The sequence below is a fragment of the Phodopus roborovskii genome, unplaced genomic scaffold, assembly GCF_943737965.1.
Source record: "Phodopus roborovskii unplaced genomic scaffold, PHOROB, whole genome shotgun sequence".
Taxonomy (NCBI): Eukaryota; Metazoa; Chordata; class Mammalia; order Rodentia; family Cricetidae; genus Phodopus; species Phodopus roborovskii.
The window spans coordinates 1,471,885-1,492,610 of NW_026126443.1; the positions used below are offsets into that span (position 1 = coordinate 1,471,885).

The following is a 20,726-nucleotide window of genomic DNA, read 5'->3' on the forward strand; positions in this document are numbered from 1 at the left end:
ATTTTGAAATCTCAAGTTAGCTAATCTTCATACTCAGGATGGTTCACTACACATTTAGGTGATAAACATCCTCCAAGCAGCTGCCTTTTACCTGTGTGCCTTTTACTTTTCCTGCCTACCAAGGATCGGGTCTGTTTATTCTCAAACTTGTTTATACCAAAGGTACTTGTGAGTGTAATTTAATAAATGCCCCTCAGATTAAGAAGGATAGATATGAAAAGCTGTTTTGTGAAATGCTTAGAAAGACAATTCAGGAAAGAGATGGAAAGAATTGCCTTTGAATGAATTAGATTTGAGATCAAGACAACAGAAGCAGTTTTGGATTCCCCAGAAAACATTACAAGTATTTTTCAGACCTCTGTTTTCCTGAAAGGAACACAGACACCATAGGTAACTGGATTGTTAGTGTGGTTTATTTAAGAAAATGGGGAACTGTTTCTCCAAATTCCTATACAAAGAAGAGGTCTGGGTAAGATGTTGGTGAGTGAATGCGCCTTTATGTGGTTAACACAAAACTGTATCATTTCTAAACAATTTTAGCATTTTTTTTCTTTTACTGAAGATAGCCTAATTTAGTTACTATGTTCTGATTATTGTCTCCCATTCCTCCACACCTCCCAGTTCCTCCTTACCAGTCACTCTTGTGTCCATTCAGAAAGGGAGGTCCCCCTGCATAGAGTGCCTGGAGGAAGGTTTGCATATAGAACTGTGGGAATTAGAGTAAGGGCAGCTCAGGCAGACCTTGAAGATCACCTGGAAATACTAGGGGCGTCTTTCCCTGGGACCTTTGCTGCAGATGTTTCTTTCTCCTGGAACCTTCTGGTCCCAGTCATGTTGCCCCTCCTTCAAGTATTTGCCACATGCTTTCTTCCTTTATAAGTTCCTTATCGAAGGTGTTCTTGTCTGTTTTATTCACTTAGATCACATTGTCCCTAGAATGGCACCTGACATAGTTTAGCTGCCCATTGCATATTTATTTATAGAATGGTGTAATGGCCAAATAAACAGGGCATCTGAGGAGAGTTGGGAGGGGTGTCTCAAGGTCTAGGGAATGGCTTTAGAAAAGGCACAGGGATGGGAAAGTGGAGTTGCCTGTGATGTTTAGTAACGATGGCCAATTTAGGAGACAAACCTGGGCAACTGTGAGGGGTTACCTAGGTTAGGGAGGCTCCTGGGCATTTGTAAAAGATTATCTGGATTAGGTTACTGAGTTGGAAAGTCTGGCCTAAAGGAGGGAGGCACCGTATCCTAGAGAAGAGGGAAGCTGGCAGTGATGGTTCTCTGCTTCCTGACTGTAACAGGTCTCCTAAACCTGTGCTGCCCAGACTTCCACCCCACAATGGACAGAACCCTTTAACTGTCAGCTAGAATGAATCCTTCCTTGAGCTGATCTGTCGGTTATTTTGTTACAGCCACAAGGACAGGTACACTGCTTGGTTGTGGTGGGGCAGGTAGGAGATAGGCACAGGTTATAGGCATTCAAGACTAATCCGAAAGGTTGTCACTTGTTCTGATGACATGGGAGTCTCATTAGAAAGTTGACATGGCTGTGTGGTTTTAGAAAAAAAAGCCTGGAATTGTCCAGGAAGGAATGGAGGAAAAATGGGCAGCATGGTGAAAAATCCCATGGAGATTGAGACACTGGTGTTTAAAAGTTTTGTTGGTTGTTAACCGTTGAAGTCTCAAGGCTCCACTTCAAAATCTGGATTTCAGTCTCTTCTAGACTTGGAGATACTGGCAGCTTTGGGCCCTCGTTTCCCATAGCCACAGTGAGGAGCAAGGCTTGGCATCTTCACTCTTCTTTCTCTTCACTCCTCTGGTCCTTCAGCAGCTAGTCTGCTTCATGTGTCATCTGCCATAGCCCCTGGATCTCTTTCTAGACATGTGTGAGTTGTGGCGTACTTACTGTGGGATGGAGGGCCTGGATGGAGGATCTCACTGTGGTCATCAGGTCTGACACAGATCAGCTGCTGCAGCTTTCCTGCCTGCACACCCTCTGCCTGTGTGTGACCTTCCACGTGCTGTGCTGTGCCCTGCTCCCTTCACCTCAAGCATCCTTTCTCTTTACTTTCCAAAGGAAGGGATTGGCCATCAGTGGCCAATGTATTTTCAGGGGAGCAACAGCTTCGCTCAGGATTTTTTTTCTTCCTGTTCTTTTGTTTGTTTGTTTTTTGGAGTTGGAATTTCTCTGTATTGATTTGGAGCCTGTCCTGGAACTCGCTCTGTAGACCAGGCTGGCCTCGAACTCACAGAGATCCACCTGCCTCTGCCTTCCAAGTGCTGGGACTAAAAAGTCATGCGCCACCAATGCCCAGCTTTTCTTCCTGTTCTTATCCCTTTTGTTGAATCTACCTCTTCTCTGTCTTTGAAACCTACTCTACTATCTGGTTATATTATTTTCCTTAAAATTCACTAGTGGTATTTTTATTATATTTTCCCTGCATTTTCTTCATTTTGCCTTGACACTTCCTGTTTTAACGCTTTGCCTTTCCCCCCCCCCTTTCTATATTTGTTAACATTCCAATTTTAAAATATGGTTACATCCCACTTATGGTTATAAATGACATGAACTTAGGTGTGTTGGTTTGCTTAATGATTTTGTGTTATGGTCTGAGAATATGCTGTATAGATTTTCTAGGTTTGAGTATATTAAAAGTAAGTGGATATTGATATCGTTGTATGAGAACACATTTTATGAAAGATTTACACTCTAGGAAAAGAAGTTCCTTGTCTTCTCAGTTTTCATGTTAATTCTTATTTCACTAAACTAAGAATTCTCAGTTTTGGAAGAGGGAGTTGCAGGAATGCACCCACATTCTCTAGCTGAGGTCTCACAAACATCTTTCCATAGTTGCTCTTACTTTGCATGTCTGCCATTTTCTTATCTATTCTCCATTTGTCTGTCTTTCTTTCTGTCTCTATTTTCTTTATGAAGGTTCATAAAGCCAGTTAGCTCTGCTAAACTGGCTTCCCTCCCATAAAGGGAAAGGTTTGATTTAGTTTTTGAATATCTATTTTATTTTTGTTTGCATGCAGATGCATATAGAAGCCAGATGAGGGCGTGGTATCCCCTGGGGCTGGAGTTACAGGCAGTTGTCAGCCTCTGGATGTGGGTGCTTGGAACTGAAACTCCTGGTTGTCTGGAGGAGCAGCCTTTGCTGTTAACCACGGAACCATTTGCTTTTAATTCATCTTTGTAAGAGTCTGTACTCCTTTTTGTTTGTGGTGTGTGTTTAGTACAAATGTGTCCGTGTTTGTAAGCATAGTCTCTGTGTGGAGGCCAGAGGTGGATGTAGAGTGTCTCCTCAGTCACTTTCTGCCTAATTTTCGAGACAGTCTTTCACTGTCCCTGGATATGACTGATGGGGCTATGCTGGCCAGGTATCCACCGACTTGGCCTCTCCAGTGCTGGGATTACAGATAGCCACTCCCACACCTGGCTATTATGGGGTGCTGGGGAATCTGAACTCAGGTCTTCGTGTTCGTATTTCCTAACACTTCACTGACTGAGCCAGCTCCCTAGCCTCCCTGAATATTTAATTTTTGTTTTGTCATCTGTTAATAAAATATGGAAACCTTCAAATATAACATAAGTTTTTCAACAGGAAATTTTGTTATTTAGGAAATGTACATTAAACTTTATTTCATAACTTGTAATTTTTGCCTTTTTTTTTTATAACTTATACCTTTTTGTAGGGCGTTTTAAAGCCTTTTCTCAGGTTATAATGTCCAGTCATTTCTGAACTTATTTCAGTTTTTCTGAGTTGGGATTTGTTTCCCAGTAGGATGTGGATCATTCTGTTCTCACAGGCCTTCCGCCCATTCACAGATAATGTCATCATGATGTGATGTGTGTGCTGCTCTTTATAACTTGTGTTTCTGTGGTGCCGGGGATGGGAAGGAGGGCCCTGCAGGCAAGGTGCTCTGATACCGACTTACATTCATGAGGCGTGGCCTCTGTGGAGCCAAGGCTAGACCAACTTTACCTCCCTGGATCATGGTGTTTTGCCACTATGTCAAACTATCTTTTTTTCTTTTTCGGTATTGTTTTAAGCACAGAATCTGCCAACATTGTCATTATTTTTGTTAGTGTTATTAGAATTCTAGGAAGAAAGCCCTGTTCAAGTAAGGAGCTGATGAGCAGAGTGACATTAATTAGCTTGGCAACATTAGGAAGTGTAGAGGGAGGTTCAGTGACCTGGGTATGGCTGTGAGGGGCCAGCAGGAACTTTCCTGCTTTATAGAAAAGGCAATCAGGAGGTAAGATTTGGGTTAGCATAACAGTGATGGGTTTGTGACCCACCCATCTTTCATTCTCTCTCTCCCTCTCCCCTTTCTCCTCTCTCCTACCCCCTCTCTTTCTCTCCTCTCCTTTTTTTTTTTCTTTCGAGAGAGGGTTTCTCTGTGGATAGCCCCAACTGTCTTGGAACTAGGTCTGTAGACCAGGCTGGTCTCGAACTCACAGAGATCCTCCTGCCTCTCCCTCCCAAGTGCTGGGACTAAAGGTGTGGGCTACCACCACCCGACCCATTTCTTCACTAACATTTTTATTTCCTTTTTTCTATTACAACCAGCTGTCTTTATTTGATGTTTGTTATCTTAAAATTTTCCTATATAAGTAGATTCTTTAATGGATTATAAAATTAAATTTCTTTTTAAGTTTTTTAAGGTGGTAACTTCAACCATTTAGGCTGCTTTAAATATGCAACAGAACTATTTTTATGCTTTACTATTAATTCTCTTATTAGCTTCTCTCTAGAGAGAGATCAGGGGTTTATGAACTTGGCATAGTACTCTTGTATTTTAGAATTACATGTTTAAGTCATGAACTTTTTTCAATCTATACGTTTTGTATGTTAGGTGACTTTATTTGTTGATAAGTTTCATATCTATTCAGGTCTATTTATTTATTTTTTTTAATGGCTAATCCTAGCACTCAAGAGACAGAGGCAGATAGTAGATCTCTGTGAGCTTGGGGACAGTCTGGTCAATATAGTAAATTTTAGGTTAACCAAAACTACATTGTAAGACCCTATCAAAGGGTTTACCCCTCCTTTAAAGCAGTTAGTACCAAGTTCTCCAGTGTTAATTTGCAGTCTGTTATATACAGATTTTTTTTTCTTTTCTTTTTTGTCTCTGTGGGTGAGTTCTTGGATTTTGGCTACCTCCTATTCTACTTAGTGTTATAGACACTAAGGGTCAGAGCTTAGAAATAGAAGCAGAAGCCAGCCAATATTTGTGTGTTCAGATTTATTAACTTTTGGAAAATGTGTGATGGAAGCAGTCTAGTAACTGCACTTGGAAAATTGTAAAACATGTATGAAAATAAATGCACTTGCAGTGCAAAAATGAGAGTATATCCATGTGTCATTTTTATCATGCCTTTTTTTTTTTTTAACTTCTTGCTGGGTCTTGGTCTTCTTTCTATGAATTATTTTATTTACAAGTCTCTCTCTGTCTGTACTCACAGAGGCTGGACGTGGGTGTCAGATCCCCTAGAGCTGAGGTTACAGGTGGTTGTGAGCTGCCTGACATGGGTGCTGGAAACTGAACTCCGGTCTCCTGCAAAAGTAGCAAGTGTTCTTAGCCACTGAGTCATCTCTCCAGCCTACTGGTCTTTCACATACTGTAATATTGGGATAATATTTTAAATCAATAATTTAGTTAATTCCTAACAGGTGGATACTTTGGAAACACGAGCAGGTTCCGATGTTGAAGCACGTGTGGATAGACAAGCTACTGGGAAGGCTGTTGCCGTGGGATCCTTTGAGCCTTAGAATTCCAGGACAATCCTGGCAACATAAGACCCTGCCAAACACATATTTTGATTTGTTTCATATTTTGATTTCCTATTTTAATTTCCTAGAAATGAAACTGTTTGGTAAGATTTTAATATACATGGTTATGAGAGGTTTGCTGGACATTGGCTCATAGTTGGCTCAATGCTCATTTTTCATACCTTTTCCACCACAGATGCTAACAATAAGGCGTGTCCAATATTATCATGGCATTTTGCATAATACAGGTATCTTCTGTATCTTTAATGCTCCACCGGCATCTTAAGAGAGGTCCTGTCTCCCTTCTATAGAGTGGTTAATTACTACAGTCGCATAGCTGATAAGCTAGAAAACCAGGAGGCTACTGGAGGTAGTACCAGATTATACCTTACATGCTACATTGTAGTACATGTTCAATGGTTGCTCAAATTCCCAATTTAAGTAGCATGATGGTTTAATCTGATTTATAGAAGGGACAATATCTTTCTTGCCATTTAAAACCTGCAGTTCCATGGGTTTTATATGCCCAGTATCATCATTCCCTCCTGTCTAAGAACATGTCCATCACTTCAGAGAGAAGCTTGAATGGTGCTGGTAGTTAGGATCCACCAGTCCCATTAACCCTCACCTGTCCCTTACAGCCACACAGGGATGGTGTCTGTGGCTTTCTGTGTTCTGGACACTTTAAATAAGCCTTTTTTTTGTGCCTGGATTCTTTCTCTCAGTGTATTTTCAAGGCTTCCCCATACTGTAGAATACATTTTTTTTTTGATTTGGAAAGAAATATGAGGTCACCATAAAACTAAAAATAATACTCGGAAAAACAGAGTAGTAAAGAAACTCCAAATCCCAAGAAAGAATTGTACTTCATAGATTTGTGTGTGAGTGCATAATCTTTATGTGTGGCATGGTTCCTTCATGGAGGTCGGAGGGCAACTTCAAGTGTCGGTGTTGGTCCTCACATTCCACCCTTTTTTTTTTCTTCGAGACATGGTGTCTCTGTAGCTTTGGAGCCTGTCTGGGAACTAGCTCTTGTAGACCGGGCTGGCCTCAAACTCACAGAGATCTGCCTGCCTCTGCCTCCTGAGTGCTGGCACATTCCACCTTTTTTGAGACCTGATCTTGCTGTTATTTTGTTTTGTTTTTTTTTTCTGTGTGCCAGGTTAGCTGACTTGTGAGCTTGTGATTCTCCTCTCTCTGTCCCCTATCTCAGTGTAGACATGCTGGGATCAGAAAGGCTTGCACTGTGTGTCTGGTTTAAGGGTTCTAGGTGTTCAAACTCAGGTCCTTACTCACATGGCCAGTGCTTTTACATAGTGAGCTATCTCCCCAGCCCTGAAAATTCTTATAGGCATTACAAAAGGTTGGATTAAAAAGAGTTAGTTACTTTACTTTTTTTGGTGCACTGGGAATTTGAACCCAGAGCTTTGTGCATGCTAGGTAACTGCATTACCATTGAGCTACATTTCTAGTCTGCATGTTGCACATAAAAACAAGCCTTTAAAAAAGCTAAATGTATCATGTCAGGAAATGCAGAGATTTGTCATCATTATTTTTAATAAGCACCATAATAGATTTCACTTTATGCATCTGTGAGAGGAAAACACACAGGTTTGCCAAGGTGGTGTCAGTACCCCGGAGATCAGAGCCTGGAGGGAAGGAGAGAGTGTTACTGTCCAGCATCCTTGGTCAGGACTGGATGTTTTTATTACTCTGCTTGGGATTCAGGTCTGTTCTCCCACCTGAACCTGCAGCGGTGTCCTCTCTGTCACCTTGCCTGGAGCATCCTGACAAAGGCATTTAGAAGTGAAGGAGGCAGCAAGGAAAGATGTGGGTGTGGAGGTGGAGGATTGATAGTATGAAAGTGTTGTTTAACAAAGGTAGTTCGGCAGGAGCATGCAGAATGCATGAAAAATACTGGAGATGGGAAACTGTGGCACATGTGCAGTTTCTTTGATTTAAATATAGCTCAGAGAAGTTGTAGTCATCTCTGCTATTAATGCATTTTAATATCAGTGTAGACTTCATTTGCATTATGGAATACTGAGTTCATTTTCTCTGTCACCATGTCCCTAGAGAACATAGAAACTGTAATAATAATGTTAATTTAGCCGACAAGTTAAAGAAATTTTAATTTCTAATTCTTATGATTTGCTGGAACTTGAAATTTACAGTTCCATCTGTTTCTTTTCTTTCCTTTCTTTTTTCCCCTCAGTTTTTTGAGACAGAATTTCTTTATGTATCCTTGGCTGTCCTGGAACTCACTTTATAGACCAGGCTGGCCTCTAACTCACAGAGATCCACCTGCCTCTCTCTCCCCGGGCTGGGATTAAAGGTGTGCACCACCATTGCTCAGTTTACGGCTATTTCTTGATTTACCCTGACTTCTATTTTCATTGATTGTGTCATTACAGGCGCCCCTCAAATGGGCTAGGAGTTGAAGTCATGTCTATTGAGAGAGCACATCTTTGCTATGAGGGGACAAATCTATGCTGTGTACTGTGTCTGCTTATTTGAGGCACTGATGCTTGGAACATGGTATCTCATTGAATCAAAAAGGCCAAGCATGAGAACTTGTCCCTGATTGACCCCCACATTCCTACTTTGCACATGATGTAGCATACTGTCCTCTGGTTTGATTTGAAATCACACTGAGGCTCTCTTCCACCCCCATTAAATAATAGCTAATAGAGAAACTTGAAAAGAGGAACAGTCACTCATTGTTGAACTGGTGGAAAACAGTTGCTGTTAACATTTTTGTTTCCCCCAAATGACATGTATACATAGTTTTATGTCCTTTTTTCATTTAAATGTTCACATAAGTCATTATGAAATATTTGTGTATTATATAAAACGAATCCTTAAATGGGTATATAATATTCCATGACTATACCACACTTTCAGGCAGGGGATATTGTAAATGTTTAACCTTTTCACATTTTTAGTTTTTATCATAGATAGTGGCCATGGCATTGCTTAGCAGGGTACATATTCCACAACATTATTTGGGGACTGAAGCCACCCATGTGGGGCCATTGTTTGGATGGTTGTGCTTTTCTGAAAAGGATTGTTTTCTCCGAATACAAGTAACACACAGATAGTGATTATAAAGCAGTTGAAATTGTGTTTCTGAAGACAAGGTAACATCTTCAAACACGCCTTGTGAGGAATCGGCTAGGATTCAGCCAGAGATGAGGGAAAGCTTTCACTGTTAATGAAGCCTCAGGAAGCAGTTACAGAAAGGACTTTCCCTAGTTCTGCAGCCTGGATGAAAACAAGCAAATTTGGCATTAATATGGATGTGAAAGCTATGCAGGTTTTGAAGTTAGCAGTGTGATGGAGAATGCTGCCAGAGAGCAATCCTAGAAGATGGCGTGATGGATGGCCAGGGACAGAATGCTTTTGTAAGAACCCTCTTGCTGCTATTCAGCTCAATAGGGTACAGATATTTGGTTTTTTGAGAAAGTTACTTTAAGTGAAGAATCACAAAATGATTCATGAATACATGGTATATTTTAACTTGAACATATATACTTATTAAATGATATTTTGAGAACAGGTATAGAATTTCCCCCTGAGAATAGTTTCTTCCTCCTTGAATCAAGCATTTTCATAATTACAGATTCCATTTTTCATTCCTTTGAAAGGAACCTAAAGATTTCTGGGTGCAGAATTGTAAACATGAATCCATTTTTTTTTTAAGCGCCCACGTGGAGTTTATTGGTAGAGGGAAGAGAAAGGGGGATAGCTGGTGGCTAACCGAAATCAGGAGAGAGAGGAGAGAGAGGGAGAGGAAGGGAGAGAGAGAGAGAGAGGCGTGGAAGGAAGGAGAGGGGTCGCACTTGCTTTAAAAGGGAAACTTGTGCATGTGTAACTGAGTCCCCTGTGCAGCCAGGTAACTTGTGAGCAGCCAGGTAAAGCATAACATAGTGATGACATGGCCATGAGCCTCCTGCCCATAGTCAGGGGGTGGGGTCAGCAGGCTGCTGGTTTCCAACATTCCCACCTCTTATTATTATTAAAAAGGTGGGGGGGGGTTGGGCGTGGCAGGTTAGGGAATAAGGACCTTGAGTTCTCAAGACTGCTTCCTGTTGACTTGGGGGTTGATCGTCTTTGGGAGAATGAGAAAGCTGGGGTGCTGCCATGTCCTGGTAGCTGATTGTTTCATTGCAGTCCTGACAGTATGGAACTCTGGCGTCTTTTTGAGACCTGGCAAGATGTTAGCAGAGCAGAGGAGGAGGTTTTTGAGGTAGCTCATTTTTTCCCAACTCTCCTAGTTTAGTTTTCATGGGAACAGTTGGTTTTCACTCCTATGAAATGTTGAAGCAACATAACTATGTGGACTTAACTAGGTTGGGTGGCACTGGAACAGGAAGGCACCCTCCTGTGATGGGAGCCAATGTGTTCCTGGCATTCTGCAGAGTGTCTGTAGCCTTGAGGGTTTCTTAGGCCACAAATCTTGGGTCTGTAGGCTCCAGAGAATGGCGTACTTTGATTAATCTGGGTAGTTAATAATACACTGCTCTGAACTTGACAATATATATATATATATATATATATATATATATATACATACATACATACATATATATATATATATATATATATATATATAGGACTGATCAAATGAGAAGTGGCTAGAATTGGAGGCTAATAAAGATTATTCTAGAATGGGAGGGAAACAGTGTCATCTGCTATAGAAGGATCAAGAAAAGAGATGGAAGGTCATTTAGATGGCTCAGTAAGTAAAGGTGCTTACAAGACAAGCCTTGTGTCACTGGAACCTATGACACTGGATCCTACATTTGAGGGCTACCCTCCCAAGTAAGTAAATGTGGAAAGAAAATAAATGGAAGACCTAAGAAAAAAAGGCTGTTCTATCGTTAGAATGAGATTTTGTTGACTTTGAAGAAAATGCCTTTATAGGAAGAGAGAGGAAGTCTGGTACTTGAGTGGCCGAGTAGGCCACTTTCGCTGTAGTTAAGGTGTTATGACCTCTGGGACCTCTACTTTGAACCTTAGCTTGCAATAGAGTTGTACATCAGTCCTCTCTGAAATGGCAAATGTTTCCCATAATATGCTAAGATCTTGGAGGTTACACTGAAGGGTGTGTCTTAGTTATAACTCATGGAATGCTTGTATAGGATAGGTGGCCTAGCGTGCTTTATAGATGGTATCATGTCACAGTGCTGAAAGACCAAACACCCTTGTTAGAGAAGTATAAAGTGCAATGCCATTGATTTCAATTTCACAGTAGTTTCCAATTGGGAGTGGTCTTGTCTCCCCGGGCGACATTTAGTAAAGTCTGAAGGTGTTTGACTTGTCACAGCTGGATTGATCCCTGGCACCTAGTAAGTGAGGCCAGAACTGTCACTCAGCACTCCATCAATGCTCAGGATAGCCAAGTGACTATCAGTAATTTTCCCTGAACATCTACTGAGAAGCCCCAAGTTCTTTGGTCACATTAAGGAGTTTGCTCCCTTTTGGTTCTAAATGCTGGGAAGTTGCTAACAAAGCCACATCATTCTGGATGGCTGTGGGGTTCTGGTTTGAACTGTATTCTAAACCTCTAGTGAGTGGTGCCAACAACCTGAGCTTCTGGTAGCCCCTGATCCTGCTAAGCAGGGTTCCTGCCCCTCCTGTGCATTGTTTCCCAGCCTTGAAATGTTAATGAGATTGGAGACAGGTTCTACATTATGAGAATTGGATGATGGGCATATTGGTAACCAGGGCAAAGTATTTTTGTTTTGAGCCATTCTTCTGAGTGCTTTTTTCGTGTAAAATATTTTTTATTTGGAGAGCTGATTTTTTTGAAGGCCTTAGTAACAGTGCATCCATTTTGCTGAACTTCCATTTTGGGCTCAAGAAGGCAGGTATGTAATCATCGTCATCACCGACTGGAAGCAGAGTGCTGTCTTCTTGCCTGATAATTGTGCAGAAGGCCTAAAAGGGGTACTGAGAGAGTCAGTTTGAGCTAAAGCTTTGGTTAGCATGCTTGTTAAGAGGTAGAGCCCCAGGCAGTAATGGTGCTTTGGACAAATTTATAAATGTTTGAGGAAGCACAAAAGATGTAAGACTTTTTTTGCTTAGAAATGTTTGTCTTAAGTTTGCATGTAACTATTGTTAATGGTATCATATTTAATTGTTTGCACCTGTGACTTAGCTTATAGGAAGAGGGCTTGATTTTTTTAAAAAATGTATTTGCTTATTTCCTACAACAATAATTTAAAGGACTGTGGTGTGGTGACCTCATGATTCTTGGCACTTGTCTTTCTTTCTGTATTCATTTTATGTGTGTATGGTGCAGCTTCTAACTGTAGACATCAGATCTTCTTTGGGTCTGAAGCTGTGTCTTTGGTAGAATTTGGAACTGGAACTGCTTTAAATTTTTATTGACTAGATATATTAAAAAAGGGGGGGCATAGCAAGGATTCTTGAAAGCTAAATATACTATTAAGGAAGGAAAGGAAAGAAGGGAGGAAGGAAGGAAGGAAGGAAAGACAAGCAAAAATTGGGAGAAGAGAGCCAAGAACCCAAGACTTTCACAGCTCCAGATAGAAGGAACTTAGAGCCTGTCTTCTGTGGGTGGAATGGTTTATAGAACAGAGCAGTAAGACATTGTATCAGTTGTCTTGTTTTAAGTGCCAAAAATTTGAACTTTAATCTATTTCTGTGACCTTGAAGCCCATTTAAGGTATGCAAACTGTTTTTACCCCGGTGTGGTACTTGGCGCTTCAGAGTGTCGATTCATGACAGTACTGTTGACTCAGTTCCCCAATTGCCAGCCCTTAGAAGAAGCACCATGCAGTGGATGCCCTTGCAGAGTGATGCAAACAAAGGAGGAGAGGCCAGTGAGATGTCATTAGATGAGTCTCCTTGACTCAGTCCAGAAGCCCTGCTTTGAAAATCAGGAAGAGAAACTGTGCAGGGCTAGTGGGTTGCTGAGAAGTGGGTCTCTTTGCCAGGCCCCACCTCATCATGATGCAGAGTGCTGGAGACCTCTTGTACTTTTTCCAGAGTTAATCAGCCACTGAGCTGCAGCCAGCCAGGGATTAGCTTTGGCCACTGACTTCCCTGGCTTATGAGCACATGGCCATGACTATATTGAAATGTGTTTTTAAGGCAGACATTCGCTTACTGTTTGTATGTGCATGTTTGTTGTGGCTCCAGTTCCTGATGGGGAGATAGGGAAATGCATCCCACTGATGCAGTAACCTGGAAGCCACACATTGGTTTCTGAGGACGTTTAATACACTGCTTCCAGTCAAGGGTGACTCTTAGAGCAGAAACAAAGTCAGTAATCGACTGTGCTTGCTATGATAAAATTAGCTCAGTCATTTAAAAGTTTTAATGGGAAAGAAATTTTCAGTCTCCTTAATTTTGTGTTTGTAAATGTTCCATATCTACCTATTATATGAAGTTCAAGTTAATTTTACGATTCCTTGTAACTAAAATTGCCCAGAATGAATATTGATGGTCTAAACTTTGTTATCTTTAAAGTTAAGTTGCTCATCAAAGAATCTAAACTATCAAGGTGGAAGTTATGTTAAAACCTAGCATTTTGAAGTTCTTTTGTAGGGTGAGTTTCTTTTAAGGATAAAGCCTAAGATTCTCTTTGGGGTATACTGAACATTTTAAGTCTTATAATAACTTGCTTTTTAATTTTAATTTTTTTAAGGATTTGTGTGTGTGTATATGTGTGTGTGTGTGTGTGTGTGTGTGTGTGTGTGTGTGCATATGCACATTTGTCTGTGTCTTCATGTGGAAGCTGGAAGAGGGCCTTAGTGGCTCATCACTTTCTACTTACCCCTTGGAAGGTCTTTCCCCAAATCTAGGCTTTACATTTTTCTCAGTAGCCTGGAAGCCAGCAAGCCCTACAGATCCTCCTGTCTCTGGCCCATTTGGTGCTGGGGTTACAGGTGTAGTAAGATGCTTGGCTTATTGTCTGGGTGCTGGGATCCGAACTCAGGTCCTCATGTTTATATAGCAGGTACTCTTAATTTTGGGGCTGTCTCTCTACTTTACTTTACTTTTTTTTTTTAAATATTGTCTTGCTATTATACCAGTGAATGAGATACACAATAATTTGTCCTATTATTAATCTGTATACATTATGTATGTGTGTGTTGAGTTGTAGTTGTGTGTATGTTTTGGGTATATACATGAAACAATGTTTTCCTCTCTTGCAGAATTAAATGTGAGAGAATCTGATATCAGAGTGTGTGATGAATCATCCTGTAAATATGGAGGTGTCTGCAAAGAAGATGGAGATGGTTTGAAATGTGCATGCCAATTTCAGGTGAGAAAACCAAAATTAGCTTACCATTTTCCTCCCTGTTTTATAATAATCTTACATTCTTCAAATACAAAGCTCACAGCACCTTGAGCTCCACAGGAAATTCAGCTCACAGCCCACCACTAGTTCTCTCTTGCCAGATGAAGTCCTGTGATTTATTCCTACTGTTCTTCATTTCAGAAATTAGAGGTCAAACTCACTTCACTGGATGTGCACGTGTGGGGAGAGATGTTTAAGTCGTATCCAAGCGTGAGCTTTGCCACGCAGGGAAAGGGCAGGCACTGCAGCAGACCCTTAGTGAGCAGGTTGGCACGGTTCCCTTTTTCTGTTAACCTGACTTCCCTCCCCTTCTTCCCTGGTGCATTGCAGTGCTTTAGATGAAGTAGAGCCTCGAGGGAGAGCCAGGGTTAGAGATGGACTGGAAATTAGAGCCGTAACCCAAGAGTTTTAGCATTTCCTTCTGGATTTTAGTTGTGCTCATACTGTGTGCGAAAAGCAAAGAAATGGAGAGTGTGACTTACTGCTTTCTATTCATGTGCACTGGTGTTTTGCCTGCATGTATGTCTGTGTGAGGGTGTTGAATACTCTGGAACTGGAGTTACAGACAGTTGTGAGCTGCCATGTGGGTGCTGGGAATTGAACCCTGTTCCTCTGGAAGAGCAGCCAGTACTCTTAATCACTGAGCCATCTCTCCAGCCCCGAGAGTATGACTCTTGATTGCTGCTGTTTGCCCGTTTTCTTTGGTTAAATTACAATCTAGTTGTAGATGTTTTCTCAGAAGACATTCCCTCTCACCCCCATTTTAGAATTGGAGACTAGGTATAGAAGGAGCTTGGTTGGTTTTCACTTAGTCTTGTTATTTTGCACTTTGAGGAGAGGAAGGCCTTCGGAAAGCAGGCATATGGCCAAGTAGAGTTAGTGTTTCTGGTAACCCAGTGACCTCAGCAACTGTGTGTCCTCATTTCCTCACCAGGATTCCATCTGAACAAAGGAGGCACACGTCATAGCGGTACGAAGTAGTAAGAACACAGAGGGAATACTACAAATCATCATGACGCTTATTTCCATTAAAGGGAGTAGAGAATGGAAATACTGGGGCTGGGTAGCAGTCTATCCTGCTATTGACCACCCAGTCATGTTCTTAGGGTCAAAGAGACTTTTCATTCACTTACACAGAGCGATATTTCTGTGGGGCAGCTCCACAATAGCCACTTTCTTCCAAGCTTGCTTAGCCTGCTCTGGCTGACTTCACACCCTTGCTGCCATTGGCTGGGGACATCAGTTCCTTCTGTTCCTGCCTTTCCATGGGGCCCTTTCATTTCCATGGAGCTGGCCTTAAATTCTGCTTTCCTTCATTTTTTGCAAGCCTTTGAGTTTTTAAAGATATATATATATATATATATATATATATATATATATATATATATATCTTTTCAGTGTCCTTGAACAGCTTGAAACATTCTTTCCATGATCTGTCTTAAATCCTTTGGTTCTTAACCTGTGGTAAAGCAGGAAGAAAAATATAAGTGAGGGAGTGAAATCTATAGATGCTTTTGCAGCCTTGCTGTATGCTGTGTTTTAGGCTGGATGCTGAAGATGTTTAAAGACAGTTTCTTCACCTTGTAGGGGCAAACTGCCTAAGGACTTAACAGCATGATTTATTCCCCCCGCTTCTGAGGAATTCTTCCTTTGACTGCCCTGTTGTCTTCCTATAAGATTATAGATCTGTCATAAAATCCAAATTATTGACAGTTTAAACACAATGACTTGATATGTATATTAGGCATATTTCAGCTATGTATATCTTAACTGATAATCAACTCATTTGGAAGATTGTGTATAATTCTGCATGCTTTCAGTGCTAATACAAACTTCTGCGGATGGCTTAAGTTCTTTTCACAGAAAGTAGACTTGCATATAACTGCAAATTTTGTTAGTTGGCTAATAAAAACCATTATCTTGCTGCTACTTATATAAACAAAGCCACTTACTAATTATATGTGTAGAAAGATTATTAGTACATCTTTCCTTTAAAACATAGTGTCTGTACCTTTCCCTCAGTTTTCTTTCTTCCTTGTATTTAGAGTTCCGTGGGCTGTCTTCCCATGTTTGTGTCTGTTTTTAATACCTCCCACAGTCTCTTACTCTTACTAGACCTTTGTATTGGAGTTTTCCAGGGGGGGGGGCACAAAACAGCAGGCTATGTGCACATGAATTTGTCTGAGAGGGTTAGAGGGAGAGATTAGTGAGGAATTAGCTTATTTCGTTAAAGAGGCTGAGATACCACAAAATTAAGGGTGAAAACCTGGGAAATGGCATGATGTGAGCCTTATCTGAAGGCTGAAGACTATACTATACCTCCCAGTATAGTCAGAGGGAAAAGTTTTCCCTCCACCATTTTATTCTATTTGGTTTCTCAACAAATTGGATAATGCATATCACCCGGGGGGAGGGCAGCCTGCTTTACATGGTTCACTGACTCCAGTGCTAATTTCATTTGTAAATGCCCTCACAGATACATCCAGAAATAATTTTAAATCCGGGCACCCAAGGGCCTAGTCAAGTTGCCACATGAAATTAACCATCACAGCTATGCTAGTCTTCCTTTTCCTTTCTGTGACAGAATACTCAAGCAAAACAACTACATGGGGGGGAAAGGCTTTATTTATTTACTGGAAAGTCTTATTTTGGTGCACATTTTCAGAGGTTCAGTCCATCTTGGTGTGTCGGAGTAGAGCAGGTCAGTTCATGGAGTCCTGGAAATAAAGGAGGAACCAGTGCTTGTGGATTGCTTCTTCTCTGTCCTAGTCTTCTCAGGCTCCCAGTCTATTGGGTGGTACTATGACATCAGGGATGGCCTTTCTGCCTAAGGAAACATCCAGACATGTGCTTTACTAAGCTTCTAGGTACCTATTAATCAATCAATCAATCAATCCATCCATCCATCAATCAATCAATCAATCAGTCAATCAACCAACCAACCAATCAATCATCAAGTTGACAATCAAGGTGAACTCTCCCATTGTGTTCCAAACAATTCCTGGCACATAGTAGGTGCACAGCAAATGCTTGAACGAACGCAGTTCCAGAGTTGAATAGTGCTGTATCTTTCAAACAGCTTCAGATAGCTGGCAGCATCATTACAGTCTTAAGTAATGGGGAGGTTTCTTTCCTCATCAAAGGTGATAGAATGCGGGTTAGAGATAGGATCAGTCTGAATGTTGTAGCATTGCCTGGATCTCTTCGTTTTACTGGTGGGGGGCACTTCTGAGAGAGACCCAAGGATGATGAAGGAACAGCAGATCTACTTTCCCATCTCAGGTTCACTCAGAGGTGTGTGCTTGACACTGATTGCAGGGACCCTTGCTCACCATCACCAAGTGATTCATGGGTGAGACTGAGTAATTTGTGTCTAGTGTCTAAAGTACATCACTCGGGATCAAGAGTGACTCTTCCACTTATCAGCTGTGCTCCTATGCAAATATTCAAAACTTTGAAATAATGACAACAGCAATCACAGCTAATATTTAGTGAGAATTTACCGTGGTTGGTTATAAATGCCAAAGGTAGCTTTCCCTTATTTAATCCTCATAACATTATTTGAGAGGATCTATGCCAGTTGCATTTGGATAGATGGGGAGCACATGCTGGTTTCACTTGCCTGGCTCTGGAATTGTCCTGGGCCTCATTGGTTGTTAGAATATTTAAGTATATAGGACATTTAAACCTGGTGTCCAGTGCTCACTGGGATACTGTTTTATAAATGTTAAGATTTCTAGTCTTTTCAAAGTCAAAGCTCTTTCAATCACCAATAGCTTATGTTCCATTTTTCTATTACCTTTAAATGAAATTCATAATGTAACCCACATAAACACATGATTAAAGAAGTGGGTATGGTATAAAATTTTAATATAAAAGAAAAATAAAGGTCATTTATAATATGAATATTTCATGATTTACATGCTTTGGAGTGATTATGTTAGAAGACAATATAGTACTCAAGCACTTATAGCTCCTTATAATGAAGTTGGATTAAAAATATTCATAAGCAGTTTCATATACAAAGCCCTCCAAATAAAATTTTAATTTTAATAAGTTTGTGTAAGATTTTTTGATATTGAACATATATAAAATCAACTTGGTTATAAGATATTTTGTTAACAGTTGCTGAATTGTGCTATTAGGCCATATTTATACTTCATACACTGAGGCCAACCACTTAAAAAAGAAGATAGCAGTAAAAGTAAATCTTGTTGATTGTAGAAAAATTGAGACAAGCAGGAAATTAAAGATATGATATGAAAATATATTGACAGTTTCTCCTAGAATTTATGCACATTTTTAAAAATTAGGCTGACTGCAATTTATATTCTTGCTATATTTTATTTTATATTATTTAAAATTTGCATTCAGTTTCTTGGATAAATAGCACTTTAAAAAAAAAAAAAAAGGTAAGTTGTGCATGTTGGCACTTGACTATAATCCCTGAATTGAAGGCAGGGGAGAGTTCCTCACTAGCCTGAACTATATATTGAGTCCCACCAGGCGGTAGTGGCACACGCCTTTAATCCCTGCATTTGGGAGGCAGAGGCAGGTGGATCTCTGAGTTTGAGGCCGGCCTGGTCTACAGAATGAGTTCCAGGACAGCCAGGTCTACAAGGAGGAATCCTGTTTCAAAAAACAAAAACATAGTAAGTTCCTGTCTCAAGAGTCCCCACCCCCCAATTCTCTTTTTCAGTATACAACCCTGATTGCTAATGAAGGTAAATTACTTTTACATATTGTTTGTTTATAATTTTTCTGTAAGTTTTTTGGCCCATTTAAAAAGAACATTTGCATTGCCCTTATTTAAGTAATAATGATAGCTTGTATTATATTGTGATACTTTTCCCGGATTTTGAAAATTCATTTATACTATTTTTAAAGAAGATATATTTACAAAATTTAAAATTATGTGTATGCATATGTGTCTGTGTGTGGATAAGTGCAGGTGCCTATGGAAGCCAGAAGGTATTGGATTGCCTGTAGCTGGAGTTACAGGCAGTTGTGAGCAGCCCAATGTGGGTGCCGGGAGGTGAACTCTAGTTCTCTGCAAGAGCAGAACATGTTCTTAACTGCTGACCCATTTCTCCACCCCCCCATCCCCATCTGTGCTATTTCTTAACATGTAAGCATGTAGAGGCAGTGTTATTTTTCAAATCTCATCACTGTTTATCTTTATCCTCCCCATTCCTGTTTATCCTTCGGTGCTCAGTTTGAATTCTACTCTCTTTGAGGAGGTTTCCCTTAAACACCCTAGCTTTTAGTACTGGAGGTTGAGTATCACACTTCCAATTGACTCCACATCATGTGATCCCAAACATGATTTAACTTTGCAGTTTTTTTCCCCCTATTCTAACAAGATTATAAGATCTCTGAGGGGGCTGGAGAGATGTCTCAGTGGTAAAGAACACTAGCTCTTCTTCAAGAGGTACTGAGTTCAGTTCCCAGCAATCACATGGTGGCTTACAACCAAGAGCTCTGGTGCCCTCTTCTGGCTTGCAGGCATACATGGAGTCAGAATGTTGTATACATAATAAATAAATAAGCCTTTCTTTAAAAAAAAAAAAAAAAAACAAAACTCTGAGGACAGAGATGGTGGTGTATTTCTTTGTGTCTTCTTGTTTCTTCCCTAGGACTTTACTACTGGATATACTAAGTAAAGGAATTTTAATGATGAAGTGACAACACCTAAGCAGCTCTTTATAAACTCTGTCATGACTTTCCTCTTAATATTTCTATGGATTTTCTTAGCAAGCAAATAAAATAGATTGCACAGGGATGTCCAGTTTCGTAAGGATAATTGGTAGTTATTTTCATTATGAATGTGAGAAAAATCTATGAGGCAGAGAAAGATCCTCTTTATCATATAGACGGGCCTTGTGTCAGCATTGGAACAGCGTCATAAAAACTACGCTTTTGCGCTCATGAATGTGAACTACACTGTTAATACATTAATATGCCTAGTTCTGAGAGTGTTTTTTTTTTTTTTTTCAGTGCCATACAAATTACATTCCTGTTTGTGGATCAAATGGGGACACTTACCAGAATGAATGTTTTCTCAGGAGGGCTGCTTGTAAGCACCAGAAAGATATAACAGTAGTGGCGCGTGGACCTTGCTACTCAGGTATGTATGATGTTATCAATGGTTCTGCCATGTTTTCCAAAAACTTTAGCTGGAAGTGTTTGACTCATATTGTTGCAGGGGTTGATGGTGACTTTAGCTGGAAGTGTTTGACTCATATTGTTGCAGGGGTTGATGGTGATTGAGCGAGTTTTATCTACATTTTATGTTACTGCTTCTTAACAGGGTGATTTTTGTATTGACTTTATGCCTGTTTTATGTGAGGATGTCACATAGCCTTTGCTTGATAGCCCAAGCACTGAACAAATATAATTTGGAGCTGGGAACCGGCATGAGATAGGTTTGTTTTTATTTGTTTATATTTTTGAGATGATTGTCTCTAGAAAATTTCTATGAGCATTTCAGGTCCTATTTCTTCCCAGATTCTTTTCTTCTTTCCACCCAGCACCCCAAGCCATCTCATTTATCCTCTCCTTTCTTCTTTTTGAATGGTGGTGGTTGTTCCAGCAGGCCTTACTGTGCATTGCTT

General features: G+C 40.4%; 2 protein-coding genes across 5 annotated transcripts in view; one reads left to right on the forward strand and one right to left on the reverse strand.

Moving 5' to 3' along the window:
• LOC127224676 (bile acid-CoA:amino acid N-acyltransferase) overlaps positions 1 to 20,726 on the reverse strand; it is a 1,166,658-nt gene that overhangs the window by 413,323 nt on the left and 732,609 nt on the right. The window lies entirely within an intron of this gene.
• Positions 1 to 20,726, forward strand: part of Tmeff1 (transmembrane protein with EGF like and two follistatin like domains 1) — an 80,978-nt gene that overhangs the window by 5,686 nt on the left and 54,566 nt on the right. For all 4 annotated transcript variants that reach the window (XM_051187783.1, XM_051187779.1, XM_051187782.1 and 1 more), the window contains exons 2-3: positions 13,967 to 14,076; positions 20,110 to 20,239. In XM_051187783.1, the coding sequence (XP_051043740.1) occupies positions 13,967 to 14,076; positions 20,110 to 20,239 (240 nt within the window). The remainder of the gene's footprint in view (positions 1 to 13,966; positions 14,077 to 20,109; positions 20,240 to 20,726) is intronic.